The following is an 18,189-nucleotide window of genomic DNA, read 5'->3' on the forward strand; positions in this document are numbered from 1 at the left end:
GGCTGTAACGGCTTCTCCTGCCCTCATACGCAGCGTTTTGCCAACTTTCGCTGCGCTGTTTCTCTTGGCCGGCACGCCTCGCTGGCTTTCTAGGGCTCCTCTGCGAGCTTTTTAACTTTCTGCTGAGACTGTCCTCCGAGAGAGATGGCGTAGGAGAGTATTGGCGCTTCGCATTTAGCTCAATATCAGTGAGTAGCGTTTTAAAGAGTAGCCGGCAGGAAGGAGAGTCACGGCGCCCTTCGGTTTAAAGTGTTGGTATTGATGCGCCGAAGAATTTGAAGTGGAGAGAGAGACATGGCCGAGAGAGAGGGAATATTCTCAAAGGGTAAATCATCACATTTACCCTGACAGACAAAGAGGACAGCGGGGAAATCTTCTCTGTAAAGCATCAATGCCCTGTCTCCGTCTCTCAACTCTCCCTCACGCACACACTTTGGTTTTTTATTACTGAAGAGGGTGTGTGATATTCTCACCTTATTATTTATTGCCTTCTGGTTTTATGGACTGTTATTTGCACCATTGAGGCGCAGTTTTAGTATTAGATGGATGGTCTCCGAGAAGTTTGCGGTTTGGTGGTGGTGGAGTTGATGAACAATAAGCCGCAAGAGGGTAACATCACAAATGCACCGTTTTTGTCGCTTAAAGTTGTACAGCAAAAATGTTAAATATTCATAAAATGACCGTAATATAGTTTGTTTTATAAACTAGTTTTTATTATAATTGTCAAGCTTCACGACTGACATGAATGATTAAAGTAATTGTTCGTTCAAAGATGAGTATGCAATATGTCAGTCCAAACCTGTATGCCTTTCTCCTGTTGAAGAAGAACGAATCATTCGCTCTTTTCCATGGAATTGGTGGCTGGAGCTTTTTAAAGTAGCAAAAAGCACCATAGATGTAGTCCATACCACTTGTGCACTGTATTCACTAGCTTTGTGATGTTGAAATTTCAAAGTTATCAATTGAAAAACTTAATTCGTTGTTGTGACTGAAGTCAAGTCAAGCTAAATCAACATTATTTATATCGCGTTTTACAATGAAAATGGGGAAAAGTGTGTCTTGCCAGTCAAAACCAGCAGTTCTGGGCTGCAGCAGAGACCGATTGTGAAGAAGACTCCTGGGGTTCCTGTGGTCTTCGTCGAGGTGTTTCGTAAGAGATCAGTCATCTAGATCAGTGTCACACTTCTGTCAGATTCAGTTTAAAAGAGTGCCTGAGAAAAATTCGCTGTTCCAGCTGCAGGATGAGATGTTGATAAGCTTAAAGTCAGTGTCATTATTCTATTATTTCGTAACTTATGAAATAGAAAGTCTCTTAAATTGAACTATCCTGTCGTAGTGCGCAATCTTCAATAGCACAGTGCAGCGCCGCGCTGCGTATCACAAGTGCAGAAACTATACGAGCATGCAACACGTGTAATAAAAGTACAGTACTGATAAATAACATAACTGGAACTGCGTCTGTCAGCTCAGAAGGGTTTGCATGAAGGTATGATATTCATTCAATTCAGGAGCAGATTCCATTTTTCATAAACAGTTCGTGTTAGTATATGCATCGTAGCTGTTGCTTCCATAATTCAAAATACCGTATTATTTTCACTTTGTTTCATTTTGACTAGTTTGGGTTAAAATTGTGTGAAAATTTCAGATGAAAAATATACACAAGGGTAAAATCTATATGACTGACTTCCTTCTGTGAAAAAGAATGTATCGGTTGTTGAATGATTCGGTGAAGAATGAATCAGGCGCACTTTTCCATACGGTTGGCAATTAGAGCTTTAAGTTGAAAAAAAGCACAATTAGTCTTTTTTTTTTGGCTTGCCTGCTATTTTCCAGATTATCTGATAGCCTTGTTAAACTTGCTTCATTCATTGAAAATCTTCTCCCCCATTTGTTGTGACCGAATCATTAAAAATCTCAAAGACAAGGTTTGGATTTGAGATTTGTTGAAGACATAACAAAGGTTAAAATACATTGGGTTTTTTTTTTTTTTTTTTTTTTACGTATATGCGAGGGTCCACTTACGGTCCGCGTGACGCATATTTCATCACTTGTATCACTTATTCTGTACATGCACCATCCAATTGCATTCATAGGTTGCAACACTAACCCCGGGCTGTTGGTTCATAGTAGACAACACAACTAAAGAGATGGAACGACAACAAAAAGCAGAGGCAAAAATGAAGTATAGACCAGTTTTGTGAACCGAATCAACTGAGTCATCAATCTAATTACTTACAAATCAGACATGGCTACTTCTCCTAATGAACATGCCAAGTAGAGCTAGGGAGAATGCCAAGGTTCATTTAGTTTGTTTATGATCTATTTGACCAAACAAAACTGTTATAGGCTTGAAACATTTGAAATAAAGTGCATGAGTCATATTAATATAATTTTTTAAAGTTTAAAAGCTCCAGTCCCTGTTTATTGCCATATCATGCAACATAGCAACCTGTTCAACTCGCATTACTTCTGTGGAAAATAACAAAAGTCGTAGTATGAGTTTGGAATGAAAAAATCGTGGATTTTTGGTGAACTATTCCTTTCATGAAGAATTCAATTGATGTGCGGTCACCAGGTGTGCGCCTGTCGGCATATTTTATAAACGGCTTTGAACATGGCTCATCCAATCCGCTTTTAGAGTTTGAGCTCTATAATACGGATCATTTAATGCTCAACCTGGGACGTGGAGAAACGACCTGAATGAGCAGTGATTTTGTTTCACGAGTTGCAGACTTGACTCGTGATTGCTGAATGATCTCTCAGGTCGCTTATACCCGCACATGGCACAATAACCCCCTTTTTCTCCACGGGGTCAGAGAACAGGGTGGCAAAGCCTCTCTTTGTGCCACAAACAGGATTTCTCCTGCATTCTGTAAAGCCGCTTTATGCAGCAGCTCTGTGTGTGAGTGAGTGAGTGTGTGAGTGTGTGTGTGTCCGAAGCTTTGGAGTGATGTGGAAATGTGGAGAGCTAAATGGATCAGGAATCTCTCCAGTGCTGTGGCCAGTGACATATGGCCCGGCCCATGACCGGCAGGGCACTGCATGCTTCATTTGTGGTCAAAGAGGGCTATTTACTTTCCTTTTCCAGCTTTTTCTCCCCCTGCCAGCTCTTTCCTGTCGTTCACCATCCGTCTTTTTTTACTTGAATCCCATCCGGGCTCTCACTCGGCCCCACATCAGCTGTTCTTCCTGCTGCAATGCAGAGGTTTACTGACAGTTTGCTCAGAGTTTGAGCAGAGAGGTTTTGCCGGTTTTTACCTGCTACCAGTCTGATTTTCAATTGTGGGCCACATTCAGTAAATACAAAATACTCTGTAAATTTTTTATGAAAACCATTCTTCTGTGAATTAACTGAAGGTTTTCTTAATTAACAGACTCCATGATTAACTTCTAGCTCTAATTGAACAAAACAATTTGTGTTTTTTAACAACACATTTTTGTTACAAATAATATGTTTGCATTTAATGATTTTATTTTTTTTTTGGCTTTTGCTTTCCCTGGAAATCAAACCCATGATCTTGGTGTTGCTAGTGCCATGCTTTACTCTTTGAGCTACAGGAAAGCATTTTATAATAATAATTTTAAAATATATTCAAAGTGTGTTTGGATATTCAAATGGGTTGCAACTATTTATTTTTAATTGACATATTTATCTTTGTTATGTTTTCTTGGTGACATTTTAATCAGCTAAATGTTCAACAGCAATTATTATCACAGAAAACCAAATGCATTCGTTTGTAAGGCATTAAAATGTGTGCATGATCAATAAACAGTTAGTTTATCTGTTAGTATTATTATTATTATTATTATTGTTGTTGTTGTTGTTGTTGTGCTGCATTTTCTTTAGGAGGAAAAAAAAAAAAAAAAAAAAAACTTTTCCACACCTGTATGACTTACTTTTGGGGGTTTTTAGAAGAAAGTGTGCTAGCATTCGAAGGTTTTGAGTGCAATTCATAAGATGCTTTTTAACGTTTCTTATCCTCATGAAGGCTGTATTTATTTGATCAAAAATGCAGTAATTTGCAGTAAAAAAAAAAGCTGTAAAAATGCAGTAACATTTTCTATTTAAAATGTTATTTATTCCTGTGACGTAAAGCTGAAATTCTAGAAGTCATTCAGTCTTTAGTCTCACACGATCCTTCAGAAATCATTTTAATACGCTGATTTGCTGCTCAAGAAATATTCCTTACTCTAATAAATGCTTAGAACCAATCAAGTGCTGCTTACTATTTTTGTCCAAACCGTGATGCATTGCTTTCTCAGGACTCTTCGATGAAAAGAACATTTTATTTCGAATATAAATCTTTTGCAACATTCCGAAACAAATGTCTTTATTGTCGCTTTCGAGTTACATAGGTTTGTGCGCCTAGTAGTGTACAGTCGGTTTGATTTTGTCTCTAACCACAGACCTCAGCAGAGATTGTCAACGCGATCTTCAGCACGTGGTCTTCAGTTGAGTATCTGCGGTCGTTTGAGAGCATGTGTTCTTCATTGTGTCTTCGACCTTGGATCTGACCTACTTCTTATCTATATTTCAGCTCTCATGTACCGCAGTAACAGTCGCGTGATTGACTGAATTGCTTTGGCGATGCACAAGCTGCATGCAAACATGCCTAGAGCACTCTCTCTCGCTCGCTCTCTCTCTCTCTCTTTCTCTTTACTGCTTCATCAAAATAGCTCCTTGTCCTTCCTTCCCCTCCCCAATCCCTCCATCCTTATTAAGAAAAGAGGAAGAGAGAGAGAGATGAAGAGATGGAGGACTACATTAGTTGTGCGGTGGGTGAGTGGAGTGGCACACAGAAGTCTCTTCCAGCCAGGTCTGGCTCTCTGGGGCATAATGTGTGTATCAGCATCATTTAGCACATACTGTTTAAAGAGTCGGGAAAGGTCATGGCTGCGAGGGGAAGCCTGCGGTGGGAGGGCGGGAGGGAGGGAGAGGGGCGAGGAGTTGATGAATGTGTTGAATAAAGAATGCGGTTTGCCGGCTAATGATCTAATGGCTTTGTGGTGTCTGTGCATACGATACACGTCACACACTGGAGCTGCTGTCGCCTGCAAAAAAAAGTGCTGGGAACACCTGCAGCATGCGTGTCGGTTTGATCTGCTGGTGACCGAACATGAATGTGTGTGTTTGTTTCGTGTCTTCTTTTCCTCAGAGGAAGACGTGGAAAATTTCGAAATGGCAAGCTTGCCGCTGGACACGCAACGAAACATTGAAGCCGACAGCTTTTGGTGCATGAGCAAGTTGCTGGATGGCATACAGGTACTTGATCCACTTGAGGTTTGATGGGAGACGTCACAATCATCTCCAGTGATTTCCATTCAAAAGTAGCCATTCATTCTCTTTTTTTATATTTTATTTTATTTCATTTTATTTTATTTATTTAAATATTTATTTTTATTTATTTATTTTTACTTTTATTTTGTTTGTTTTTTTTGGCACTATATAAATCCAGACTAATTGATTTAACTTTTTTTCTTTTTTTTTTTTTTTTTTTTTTTTTCCTTTTCTTCCTCTTCTTCATAATAATAATCTATTTATGGTTACTCTAAATATTTTCTGGAAGTTTTTTATGTGAATACATTCATTCATATTTAAACAAATTTATATATATATATATTTTTTTATTTTGATAACATTTTAAATGATAATAATAATAATAATTTTTTATTGTTGTTACTGTTATTTTATTTTATTGAAAGGAGGATTATAAAAATAATTTTTCTTCATAATCTTTTAAATGCTACTGTTAATATTTATATAATTTTCTATGAACATAGATAATATTTCAATACCTTTTATACTTACTACTTTTAATTCACGTCTGTTTCTTTCTCAACTTCTTATTCTTATCTCTTTTTCACCTCATAATAATAATAATAATAATATTCAAAATAATGAAAGGTTTTTTATTAGCATACTGTTACTAAAATGTTTATAAAATCTTTTAATAATTTTCAATTGTAAATATTTCACTTGATTTGTGTGTCGTCATAATCTTACTCCTTATTCTTATTTCTTAATTATAATTATTATCCCATACTTCACAAAATTCAATTAAAATACATTATTCACCAGCAGAACTACGGTCATTAAGAGAACGGTAATGGCTCTCTCCAGGCATTGTAGACCTTCTCGGTCCATCTGCAGTTCCCTGAGGACAGTATCTCTTTTGTGTCTTTTTATTAAAAACTAAACCCTGTAGTGGTCATCCTGTCCTTTTGTTCTTTTCCAAAAGCCTCAGACGAGTTGAATACAATGCAATAAAAAAAAAGACTCAGACGGACTGAAAAAAGGCACCGACTTTGTTGAGCTTAAGCCCTAGAGGATAAGACACTTACCCGCCTAGGGGAAAGAGACATGAAAACTTGGAGAGGAAGTTGAAGCTAGGACGTTTAAGCTAGAGGGATTCAGATCTTTGGCTGCGTTCCCTTGAGAATGGCCCTCTGTTAGCGCGAGGCAAGCGTGTGAGGGCACTCATCTGCAGGCGGGAGCAAGGGTCAGATGCAGGCCGCAGTCAGGTTGTCCCGTGGGCCGCTCTGTGTTGTTCTCATTGGCTGAGTGGAGCTGGGCTGAAGGGCAGAACACGCGCAGGGATCAGAACACAGAATGTGTCTTCGTATGCAGTCGTCCCCTTGGGCTAAAACACGAGCCGCGGCACAGCAGACGGCCACTGGCCCTTAATGACCCACAAGGGATGAGGAACAGAGATAGAGAGATGGAACAACATTAGTTACGAAATGACGATAAATGTGGCACTATAGTTCTCACAGTTCCTGCAGTTCACCTGGTACCCAGCCTATGCATCAGGTGTACCATTCAGAAACTTGATATTTTATTTTATTTGTATTTGTTTGTTGTTACTGTTCTTTCCTTCTTTGTTTATTTTTTACATTTTATTTTACTTTACCCTTGTTGTTACGGTTTTTAATTTAATTATTTTTCTAATATTTTTTTTTACCCCTTTTCTCTCTTTCTTCATTTTGAATTTCATTTTACCATTAAATTAATTTTCATATTTGCATTAATTTGACCATTTTACCATTTATTGTTACTGTTTTGTTTTTGGGTTTTTTTACCATTCTCTTAATTTTTTTAATTATTCTTTTTAATTTTTAATTATTCCCGTTTTATTTACATTTTCTGCACAAAGTTTATGAATCCTAATTAATTTCACCCTTGTCATTACTGTTTTCTTATTCTTCTTTTTCTTTAACAGTTTATTGTATTTCATTATTTTACATTTAATTAAATATGTATTTGATTTAATAAGATTTTCAACTTCATTCAACTTCATTTTACCATTAAATTAATTTTCATTTTTGCATTAATTTGACCATTTTACCATTGTTCTTACTGTTTCGTTTTTTTTGTTTACCGTTCTCTTAATTTTTTTAAATTATTCCTTTTGTTTTATTTACATTTTCTGCACACAGTTTATGAATCCTAATTAATTTCACCCTTGTCATTACTGTTTTCTTATTCTTCTTTTTCTTTAACTGTATTTTATTTCATTATTTTACATTTAATTAAATAGGTATTTGATTTAATTTGATTTTCAACTTCATTTTCAACCTTTTAACACATAACCAATCCTTTTTTGCCAGCAGTCTATAAATGCTAACGTTTATTTATTTATTTATTTATTTATTTATTTATTTATTTATTTATTTGAGGGCTCTTAAAAGCTTTTTAACAAGTTTAGTTTGAACAATTACTACGTAGAATAAAATTGCCCTTCCATAACACTAATTGCAGTGCTTTTCACGTCATGTAGGTCAAAGTGGCACATGATGCTTATATCGAGCATTTGAAGCTCTTATATAAGTCTGGTGAAAGAGCCTTGGTGAGTTAACAGAATAATTATTCATGTTCTATATTCTGCCTTTGTTTTTCTCTATCAGGACAACTACACATTTGCCCAGCCTGGGATTCAGATTAAAGTGAAGGCTCTGGAAGAGCTCGTTAGCAGAATAGATGGTAAGATCATGTTGACAAACTCAACAATTCTTTTCACGCTTCATAGTATTAAAATAATTATTTGTGCAAAAATAAGAATTTGGATCATTTGCTTCCCCTTGTTCATTATAAAAAAATCTCTTAACAACTATATACTAAATAGCTAAATTAAGTTAAAATAAGCATTAATTACCGTTGTCAAACGATTCATTGCATTTAATCGCATCCAAAATGAACATTTTCGTTTACATAATATATGCATGTGTATTGTGTGTGTATATATATAAATACTGGGGCTGGGACAATACATCTGCATTGTGAAGCGGGAAATGATTCTGAGATTTTCTGATTCGATTCTGATTCTAAAGTAATCACTCATAAAATTCAAAATGGTTAAAGCGAATTACAAGTGTGATCAGAGTCGGCTGTTCACACATTAATCTTGGGTTAAAAAAAAGCATTCTGAGCTGATCTGAAATTACATGACTCTGCCGAACCACAAGCACTCTTCGGTGCTCTTTTTCATGAACTTTTGAGTGTGTGGATAAAAACTAGATTAGAGAGCTATTTGCTGTTAAAATCTAGATTTCAGAGGAATCTGCGATGCATTGTGAAAATCTCATAATCAATGTTGGGTCCCAGCCCTAATACACACACATTCAGTATACTTTTTGAAAATATTTGTATGCGTATAATATATGTGTAGATGCATTTATATATTTATATTCTTATATTTGATATTTATTTAAATATAATATAATATAATATATATATATATATTTTACATGTACACATAAGTGTTTTCTTATTTACATAAACATAATAAATGTACACAGTATACACACATTTATTAAGTAAACAAACTTATTTTGGATGCGATTCATTGTTTGACAACACTAAAATTAATGTTACAACAAAAGAGCAGCATAAACAATCTGTCAAATTTCTCATTTTGAGTTCCAGCGACATTTTAATCATTTTGATATTAAAAGTGTTCAGGGTAGTTCTGGTCGCCAAGCAGGTTACTTTTGAAGCTACTTAAAAAAAATAAAATAAAATAAATCACACTCTTTTCGCACTTTGTTTTTGACGTTTCAACAAAGCTGCACTCATAGATGTATTTATTTCTTTTTTTTCCCACTTCTTGTAGCTGTTGTTCTTTTGAGGAGCGTAAAAATTTTTTGACAGGGTTCTATGAATAGTTCAAATGCAGTCGTCAAAGCTTCTTTGGGCCCAACCGTGTGCCGTATTTTTTATTTTTTATTTTTTCTAACACCCTCAGAAGCTTCAGCACAAATAACACGTCATGACTGCCAGAACAAAATGGCAATGTCTGGAGTCCCTCAAATGATCCTATCTATTTTGCCCTTTGCCCTCCAGAATGATGCGCGCTAGTTGTATCAGACCATAAATAGCAGCGCAAAATGTTCAAAACAACAAGGAGCTGTTTTTCTGCCAAGGTGCGATCGTGTTCGGCGCCTCGGATAAGACTTGTTTTCCCAAGGCGTTGGCCGTTTCTGTGTCTTGGAATCACACGTTTCCATTATGCCACTAGTCCGCCTCTGTTTTTTTTTTTTTTTTTTTTTCTTTGAGAGTGTGTATACCATCTGGACGCCTCCTCTCCTGTTCGGAGTGTTTGGTGTGATAAGCTGAACAGCCCACACTGAAACTCTCGGTGAGAGCCGCCTCTCGCCTCTTTCCCATCCATCAGCATCCACCAGCACCTTGAGCAATAGCAGACCCCACAGTCTCGCTGGGGAGCACAGGAGAGAAATCAATTCCCCATAAGCCCCTGCGATTAGGGTGTGAAGGTAAATGGAAGTGAGCTGAGAGCAGAGACGAATGGAGTGGACTGAGCGAAGGGAAAACAAATCACGCTTTCAGAAGACTAGTGAGGAAAATAAACCAGTGAGCATCTTGTATATATACCGAATGGTGCTTTTTTATGCCTTAAATGAAATGTTGAAATGAATAAAATGACCGGCGTTCAGCTTGATAAATAAGCTTAGCTATGGCTAAGTACTCTTGTGTGAATTATAACTCACTGGTTTGAATCGATGTTGAATCAGTTCACCCTGTTTAACATGTTATACAACGTAATTAATCACATGCTACGGAGTATATTTAGCAGTCCTTAAGGCTGGTATTAAATGTGCTTGATAGCTATTAGTTATTTTAATAAAGCATACAAGTGAGTGCACATATGATTGCAAAAAATGTATTTATTTAATGATTTTGATTGTAGTCTCTTATGCTTGCCAAGGTCGACTTATTTGAATGGAGTACAATAAAAACGGTAATATTGTTAAATATTATGTGAATAATATGACAATTACTTTAATGAACAATTTTAATATATTTTAGGATTAAATAACAGCTGTGACCCGAAGCTGAATTTTCAGCATCGTTACTCCATGACTCTTCAGTGTCATGTGATCCTTCATAAATCTTCTTATACGCTGGTTTTTCTACTCAAGAACTATTATTTTGTTTATGCATTCATTTATGAACCGTTCTAAAGAGCAATAATTGTGATGCTATCCCAAAACGTTTGCTGCTTTTCACAATATAAATGTTTATCTAAAAAATTATTTTGTTTATTTTTTTCCCGCTGAGGACCAAAAAGTAAATAAGATATTTTTTTAGAAAATGTCAATCGTTTCGGTGCACAAGAAATTGTTTGCAAATATTTTATTCTTTCGATTGGTTTGCTGGAATCGGAACCATCGACCAAAACCTTTGTTGTTGTGTTTTTTTTGTTTTTTTTTTTTTTTTTTTTTATACAGAAGTGGGATTGTAAAGGAGGTGAATTTTTGATAATGTTCAGTCCTCAAACCAATGGCTCACTCCATTAGTTAAATCCATTATGATGCAACCCTTATGTAACATCTAAAAGATCATTCATTATTAAAACCTTTTTTTGAAATTCTATTTTGGCTTTTATTCTTGCCAATAAGAGTTTCCATTTTCCTTCTGATAGATCCGACTTTAGTTCTCGGTATTTTCAGAGCACCCATCACATATTCTCCATCAATATCTATCAGGAGTCTAGTCAATACAGCTGCTTTCGAAAGCCATTCTTATTCTGTTCAAAGGCTGAACGCGAGCTTATCAGAAAAATCCCTCTCTCAATGAGCTAAGCACCAGGCCTACTTTTCTTTTCCACCCCAACCTTCTCTCTCTCTCTCTTTCTCTATCTCTATCTCTATCTCTTTCATTCAATCAAATATAATTACACACGCGTTAGAGGTCTATAATGTTAATTCGGTGAAACAAGTGTGGGGAGAATCCAACAATAGCCGGTGATCTTAGTTCAGGGCCAGAGTGCTGCTTTAAACAATAGGAGTCCATACATGGTTTACAAAAGCTACTCCCAGTGCAGCACTTTGCTGAAACTACCAGTAAATTGATATAACCCCCCTGTGCTTTCTTCTATACACCCACAGAGGATGTCCACGTGCACTTTCAGAAGTGTGAGGTGGAGTATCTGCAGTTTGCTTTCCGCTGGATGAATAATCTGCTGATGCGGGAGCTGCCGCTGCGCTGTACCATCCGCCTGTGGGACACCTACCAGGTACTGACGCACCAACGCCAGCCAAAACATGACTTCTGTGTCAACTTTGTCATTTATGTGGCAGTTTTATTCAAAGTGGCCTCAGGTTAAGGGTCTTGATCAAGAACAAGGCGCATGGATCAGCTTTGCTTGAACCTGCAACCTTTTGGTTACCAGCCCAGAACTTGAAGCTTTAGTGGGAACGTAATTAATTGTTCTTACAATTTGTTTTTCAATTTGGTTGCTTTAGTGCACTTCATAATTATTTTTAATAATATGCTGACTACACAATTTGCCTGAAATGAAGTAGGGGTGCAGTAATTGTTGTTGCCATTAGAAAAGTTTTCTCTTCTCCTACTTCTTGGAAAATAACCATTATGTGGCCTAATTAATATTACAAAACTTACTTGAATGTGGGCATAGAATTGTGAATTAGGTTAAAGAGATGTGTGTGTGTGTGTGTGTTAAATACACCACTGCTTATATTTATGCTATACTATTGTATATTTTAACATAGAGTGCTGTCATTTTGGATTTTTCATTTAAAAAAACATTTAATAAACAATTTTTAAACCTAAAACAGAAATAAAAATTAATTCTAATCATGGTGATGATCTCTGGCCAATTTCACATGAATTTCAGTTAATCTGTAGGTATGCATATTCATTTATTCATTTAATTCGGTATTCTAAATGAAAATTATTATTAATAAAGCAATAAGCCTCAGGACGCCATAGTTTACAGTGATTTTATAACAGCTAAGGTTGTTGTTAGGCTTGAGTTATAGCAGTTATAAATTCACTGTAAACCACGGCTTCGCAGGAATTATTGCTTTTATGAAAGTTATTCTATGTAAGTAGAAAGTTTTCACAAAATAAGAGAAAGCAAATAAAATGTAACAATATTAATAAAATACTATCTTCCGCCAAAGAATATAGTTCTACACAAACGGTTGTGGTTGCAACAAAGTGGTGGAGGTCAAAGTCATTACAACAAAACAGACGTCTGTAAAATAATTTACAACAGCTTCAAAACACGGCTCAGCCATTTAGAATCAAGGACAGCAACTATCCATTTTATGATATTTATTTAGAAGTTGGTGTTTGGTAGTTTAATTGTTAATTGATTATTAAATGACATAGCTGATGCCTTTTTGCACCCTCATTGTCCCCCATGTCACCTCCCATTACGTGGTTTCAAGGAGGAATGAAGTCTCCCAAGAATGATTGCTGATCTTCAAATAATTTTTCAAATGCTTGAGAGGTTATGGGTGACACGTCCTTGAAGACCAGCTTCTCATACATTTTTTTTCCCCTTGTTAAAATGGCAAAAAGGTGTGAACTGCTCGTATTCCTGTCATTCATTAATATTCTTTTGAAGAGTTTCCTTCCACTGATTTCCTTTCGTGTCCCGTCTGCATGTCCTCTCTCAGACTTCCTTTTGATATATCTCCTTGCTCATTTCTTTGTCCTTTACATCTGCCTCCCTCTATCTGCCGCTCCATCTCTCATGCATGCCGTTTTGACGTGGATCCGTTCCCACAAGGTGGGTTTTATTGGATAAAGGGGAATAGTTGTCAGGTGACAAGTGCAATCCGAGAGATGAAATGGCGAGCGGTGAACCATTATGCGCGCTTGCATGTCATTTGCCTCTGTTCATTTTGAATCAGCAATGTTGCCAAACATTATTGATGGGCATTTTCGATCGTCAACATATAAAAAGACTTTAACGGAATTTTTCTTCTCCGTGTTTGCAAATGAAGAGAACAATCGCTGGATGTACCTTTAAGCTCTGCTTGACGAGAACAGTTTTCCTCCAGGTTATTTTCCATCTGTTCTTATTTCTCAGTACCCGATTTTTTTTTTATGTCCTCAGGCGTTTTTCACAGCAGGGTCAGGGTCGGGGCGAGCAGGAAAGGTGGCATTCACCCGCCTCGCTGAGGTAGAGGCGGGAAGTGTGTCAATGAGGCCAGCTTTACACACAGAGAGAAACTGAGCCATGATGTATGTGTTTTCAAGGTTAAGCCATGCTTAAACTATCTCTTGTGACCTGCCCTGTCTCCTTCACACACCAATTTATGCAAATTTAATGATAGATCAAAGAGAGAAGTGCAGATTGTTTAATGAAAAAAATTATGTTTTACCTCAGAACGAATCTTTAGAAATGGCCTAAACCTTTTACATTCAAAATGCATTTAACTTGTGGAATGTGAATGTGAGATGTCCGAATACAAAATACACAGATTATAACAGAATATAACATATATTCAGTGGGACATATTGTGGCTTGGTAATGCATATGGTCAGGTAAAGGTTTGGTGTAATTGTTTTTGTCTAATTTATTTGATTAAAAAAAATGCAGTAAAAAACTGTAACATTGTGCAAGATTCTTTTGATTTAAAAGAACTGTTTTCTTTCTTATTGTGATGGCAAGCTGAGTTTTCATCAGTTTTTGCTACCCAATATTTTTTGTAAAACTATTTTTTTCAGGATTCTTGAATGGAATAGATTGGAAAAAAAAAATAGAAAGTTTTTTTTAAAAAAACGCCACATATTATAGACTCTTTATTTCAATATACCTGGGAGAGTTGTGTTAGAATTGATTTGTTTTAAAATGTTAAACAAAAATGGTAAAAGGTCATGTAAAATATAAAGTAGCTCGGAGCGGCATTGGCAGGAGGTGCATATCAAGCAAAAATTTGAGCTTATCTGCATGCATAGACCCGACACATGAATATTCATTCAATTACGTGAGTGGGCAGGCCAGTTATGTAGCATCATTTGCATGAACCAATTAATATTCATAAGCTCAGCCATTGCTTATTGTGATGTCGTAATGAGCTTCAAAACGTTTTGTATTTTACCTTTTTGTCATTATGATAACATGGACTGATGAAGCGTGCACGGTATAAGGCAAGCAGATTGGCTACATTTTGATTTCATGTTGCCATCTAGCATTAATTACAGTTCTTTTTATTGTCATTTTGTATTAAACCACCATTGTTCAAAGGACACTTTAGGCTTTTCCGATAACACTGAATAATATGTTCCTGATTAATTGTTAATGAATACATTCATTGGCATTATCCAGAGAGCAGACACATGTTGCATGTTCGGCAGACCAGAGCATGTTGATTTAGATGAGGGCGTTTTGTCCAAAAAGGCAAAGAAAAGAGCCTCAACTTCTCCTGGGCTCCTTTATCAGGTCCCTCCTGTAATTGCACGTTTGGCACAAAGACTCGCTCCTCAAGATCAATTAGAGGTGCACAAAGAGCCCAGGCCAGAAAGAAAGAAATGTGGGTGAAAGAAATAAAGAAGGAGAGAGAGAGAGAGAAAGAGCTGTGAAGACAAAAAGGAAAGTCATGTTAATGTCTGACTGATGTTCTGAAGCATCTGCATCTCACGTCCCCTCCATTAGCGAGACGGCTTCTGTTGAGAGGTGGAGGAGGGAATGCTTGGCTGTGAATAACCCCATGTCGAATGCATTCTTATGGGAAAGAGGACTTAATCATGAACGCTTCTTTCTTCTGCTTTTGTTTGCTTGGTCTTCAATCCTCTTAAGGCTTCCTGTCTCTTCTTTCTCTCTTTAGCAGTCCTTTCCGTCTCTGTCTTATTCCTTACAAACAAACAAGTGCTCTTTCGGTACCGTAGTGCAGTGATGATGTCATACGCGGCAATACTACGGTGCTTCGTACTTATAGTACTAGTATACTTAGTCCAAGATTGAGAAAAGAGAAACAACGCAGTTTTTTTAAAAGCCCTCTTGTTTATTCGCAGTGCAGTTGGTTATAAGTGTAGAATGTCTTTTACAAAAGATCTGTATTTCAAAATAAATCCCAGCACACTTTCTGTTCATCAAAGAAGGTTGAAGAAGAAAATAAAATAGTTTTTTTTTTTTTTTTTTTTACAAACATAATAAGCAGCACAACTTTCAACTCTGCTTTTTAACATTGATAAAAAACTAAAAGAAATGTTACTTCAACAGCAAATCTCCACATTAGAATGATTTCTGAAGGATCATGTGAGTAATGATAGATTAATACTTTAATACTTTATTAAGCAGGGATGCTTGGAATTGATCAGAAGTGACGGTAAAGGCATTTATAATATTACAAAAGATTTCTATTTCAGATAAATGCTGCTCATCTGAATTGTCTATTTTAATTCAGTCTGCCTAATATAATAGATGTTTTTGAACAAGTCAGAATATTATGATGATTTTTGAAGGAATGATGTGACTGGAGTAATGATGCTAAAAATTCAGCGTTGAAATCACAGGAATAAATGACATTTTAAAATATTTTCAAATAGAAAGCAGTGATTTGAAATGGTAAAAATATGTAAAAAATTTTGCTATATGTAAAATCTTCATTGCTCGAAATCTTTTGGCGTGTGTGTGTGAGAGAGAGAGCCTTCACACTTTAAGCAAGGAATATCTTTGGACTAACAAATTTCATAATTTGAGACTGAACTCCTTCGCTCCTGTTTCTTGCAATTTCTTTGCCTTCTTAAAAACCCAACTTTTATCTCCTTCCTCATTTTCCTCTTCTTTCCCCCTCTTTTCTCACTTCAAGAAGGACCAACAGAAACAAAGTAAACAAAGCTATTTATAACCGCTCGCTGCCTCTCAAGTGGCTGAATGTACCACACTGCACACAGCAGAAGAAGAGGGGGATGCTGGGGAGAGAGGAGGACGAATGAGGAACGGAGAGGCGGATTGGGTGGCGTCTTCTCTAGATACATTGGGAATAACTAACACGACCTAATTCCCTATCCAATAAATTAGATAGATGCTACAACTACATTAGGAGCTCTGTGTGCAGGCGCTCGACTGTAGCTGAATAATTTAACGAATAATATGTGTTGTCTTAAAACTCTTATTACTCATGATGGAAGTAAACCGTTGTTTTTATTTCTGGCTGAGAGAATGTGCAGTCGTCAGAGCCATGGCAAAGCCAACAAAATCAAAATATATATCCCAGCTTTTACTGGGAGATGGGGTCAAATCCAGCCCGCGCTGTGACCTGATACCTTTCATCCCCTCTCTCATAATGCCTTTGTGTTTGCTCTGCTTTTCCAACCAATAAAGGCAGAAGAATCTTCTTGCAGATCTTAGTTATACCACAACTATTTATATTGAGAGTGTTTCGCCAAAAATGTCCAGAAAGTATCATGATAGTGGCTCATATGATTTCTTTTAGAAACGGTGTTCTTTTAATATTATTGACATAATATTACTGTATTTATTAATATTCTAAATTAGCTTTTTTTTAATATTTTTAGTTTGTTTTTCATTTATAATTTTGACAAAAACAGCACCGGTGAGGAACAGAGTGAAATTTGAATCACTTTTGTTGGAGAAGTTTACTTTTGTAGCTCTTGGATCTTTGTGTTCACGTCAGCGTTCAAAATACAATTATTTCTCCAAATGCTGTTATTAATGACATAAATTTAGCCTTCGTCTGAATTGTCTTGGTTAGCTGTGGTGTTAATTCAGGAGACTCTAATTATGGCACATATGGACATATGGTACATACTTTTGACACTTTCATATTGTTGTTTTTTTTGTTGTTTATTTTCTAAAACCAAGTGTGTGAAAAAAAAAAAAAAAAAAAAAAAAAGTCCTATTCTAAAGCAGGTTACAGAACATCATGCCTTAATTATGAGTTGCCTTAATTATAACTACAGTATATAGAAAAACTTGTTCAGTATGAAGACAAAAAAACCTTGCTTGTATGCCTATATGGGTTTGGATCAATGCAGGAGCAAGTAAATTACTTTTTTGGGGGTGGGGTGAACTATTGCTTTAGTGCCCAAAACTGGTTACTGGAAGGTTGCTGGTTCAGTTCCTGCAAGTAGCGAACCTCAAGCCGTCATTATTTTGCCCTTTGAGAAAGGCACTTAACCCCAGGGGCTGAGTCTCTAATAAGTGTGCTGTATGTCACTTTGGATAATCATCTGCTTAATGACTACTTACTAATGCAAGCATGTGTGTTCTGCTCTGTGTCTGCTCTTGATCTTCAGGCGGAGTCGGAGGGATTCTCCCATTTCCACCTCTACGTGTGCGCCGCCTTCCTCATCAAATGGCGCAAAGAGATCCTCTCCATGGTGGACTTTCAGGTACTGACAATCTCGCGCGTCACGCCCGCCGGGCTCCGTGAAGAAGCGTGTGTCGTTTACATGTGACCGTCTGTGCTTCCCACACATGCATGCATCACTGGAAAGCGTCCCGGCCGTCACTTACCCCGAGACTATCGGAGTAATTGGCCCTCCAGTGGAGCAGCCTCCGCTGTAACCGAATTTCACAGGCCAGCGGATCCACCACACCTCAGCGCCCCGCGAAACGAGAGCGCTCTGATACTCGCCCCCCGTTCTCGCTCTTCCTTTCGAAGGATCTCCACGCCTCAGCTCCATCTCCGATTCTCCCGTTCATTATTTGCCTCATTGTCAGGTTGGGTAGTGAAGGGTTTGTTGAACAGCCATTTGAGCATGTGTTTATACTTGGGTTGTCAGTGGGTTAAAATAATCACATTTAATCATTTATGGGCTGATGATCATCTTCACATGATCGCTTTTTCTTTTCTTTTTTTTGCCTTTGTTGGAATTTAAAAACTACATAATAATAAACGACACGAATATTACAACAATAATAAAGTAACAAATAGTATTTTAATATT

General features: G+C 36.8%; 1 protein-coding gene across 4 annotated transcripts in view; it reads left to right on the forward strand.

Moving 5' to 3' along the window:
- Positions 1-18,189, forward strand: part of tbc1d22b (TBC1 domain family, member 22B) — a 44,368-nt gene that overhangs the window by 17,120 nt on the left and 9,059 nt on the right. For all 4 annotated transcript variants that reach the window (XM_043247219.1, XM_043247221.1, XM_043247220.1 and 1 more), the window contains 4 exons: positions 5,157-5,263; positions 7,906-7,981; positions 11,407-11,534; positions 17,537-17,632. In XM_043247219.1, the coding sequence (XP_043103154.1) occupies positions 5,157-5,263; positions 7,906-7,981; positions 11,407-11,534; positions 17,537-17,632 (407 nt within the window). The remainder of the gene's footprint in view (positions 1-5,156; positions 5,264-7,905; positions 7,982-11,406; positions 11,535-17,536; positions 17,633-18,189) is intronic.

The sequence above is a fragment of the Puntigrus tetrazona genome, chromosome 8 (genome assembly GCF_018831695.1).
Source record: "Puntigrus tetrazona isolate hp1 chromosome 8, ASM1883169v1, whole genome shotgun sequence".
NCBI lineage: Eukaryota > Metazoa > Chordata > Actinopteri > Cypriniformes > Cyprinidae > Puntigrus > Puntigrus tetrazona.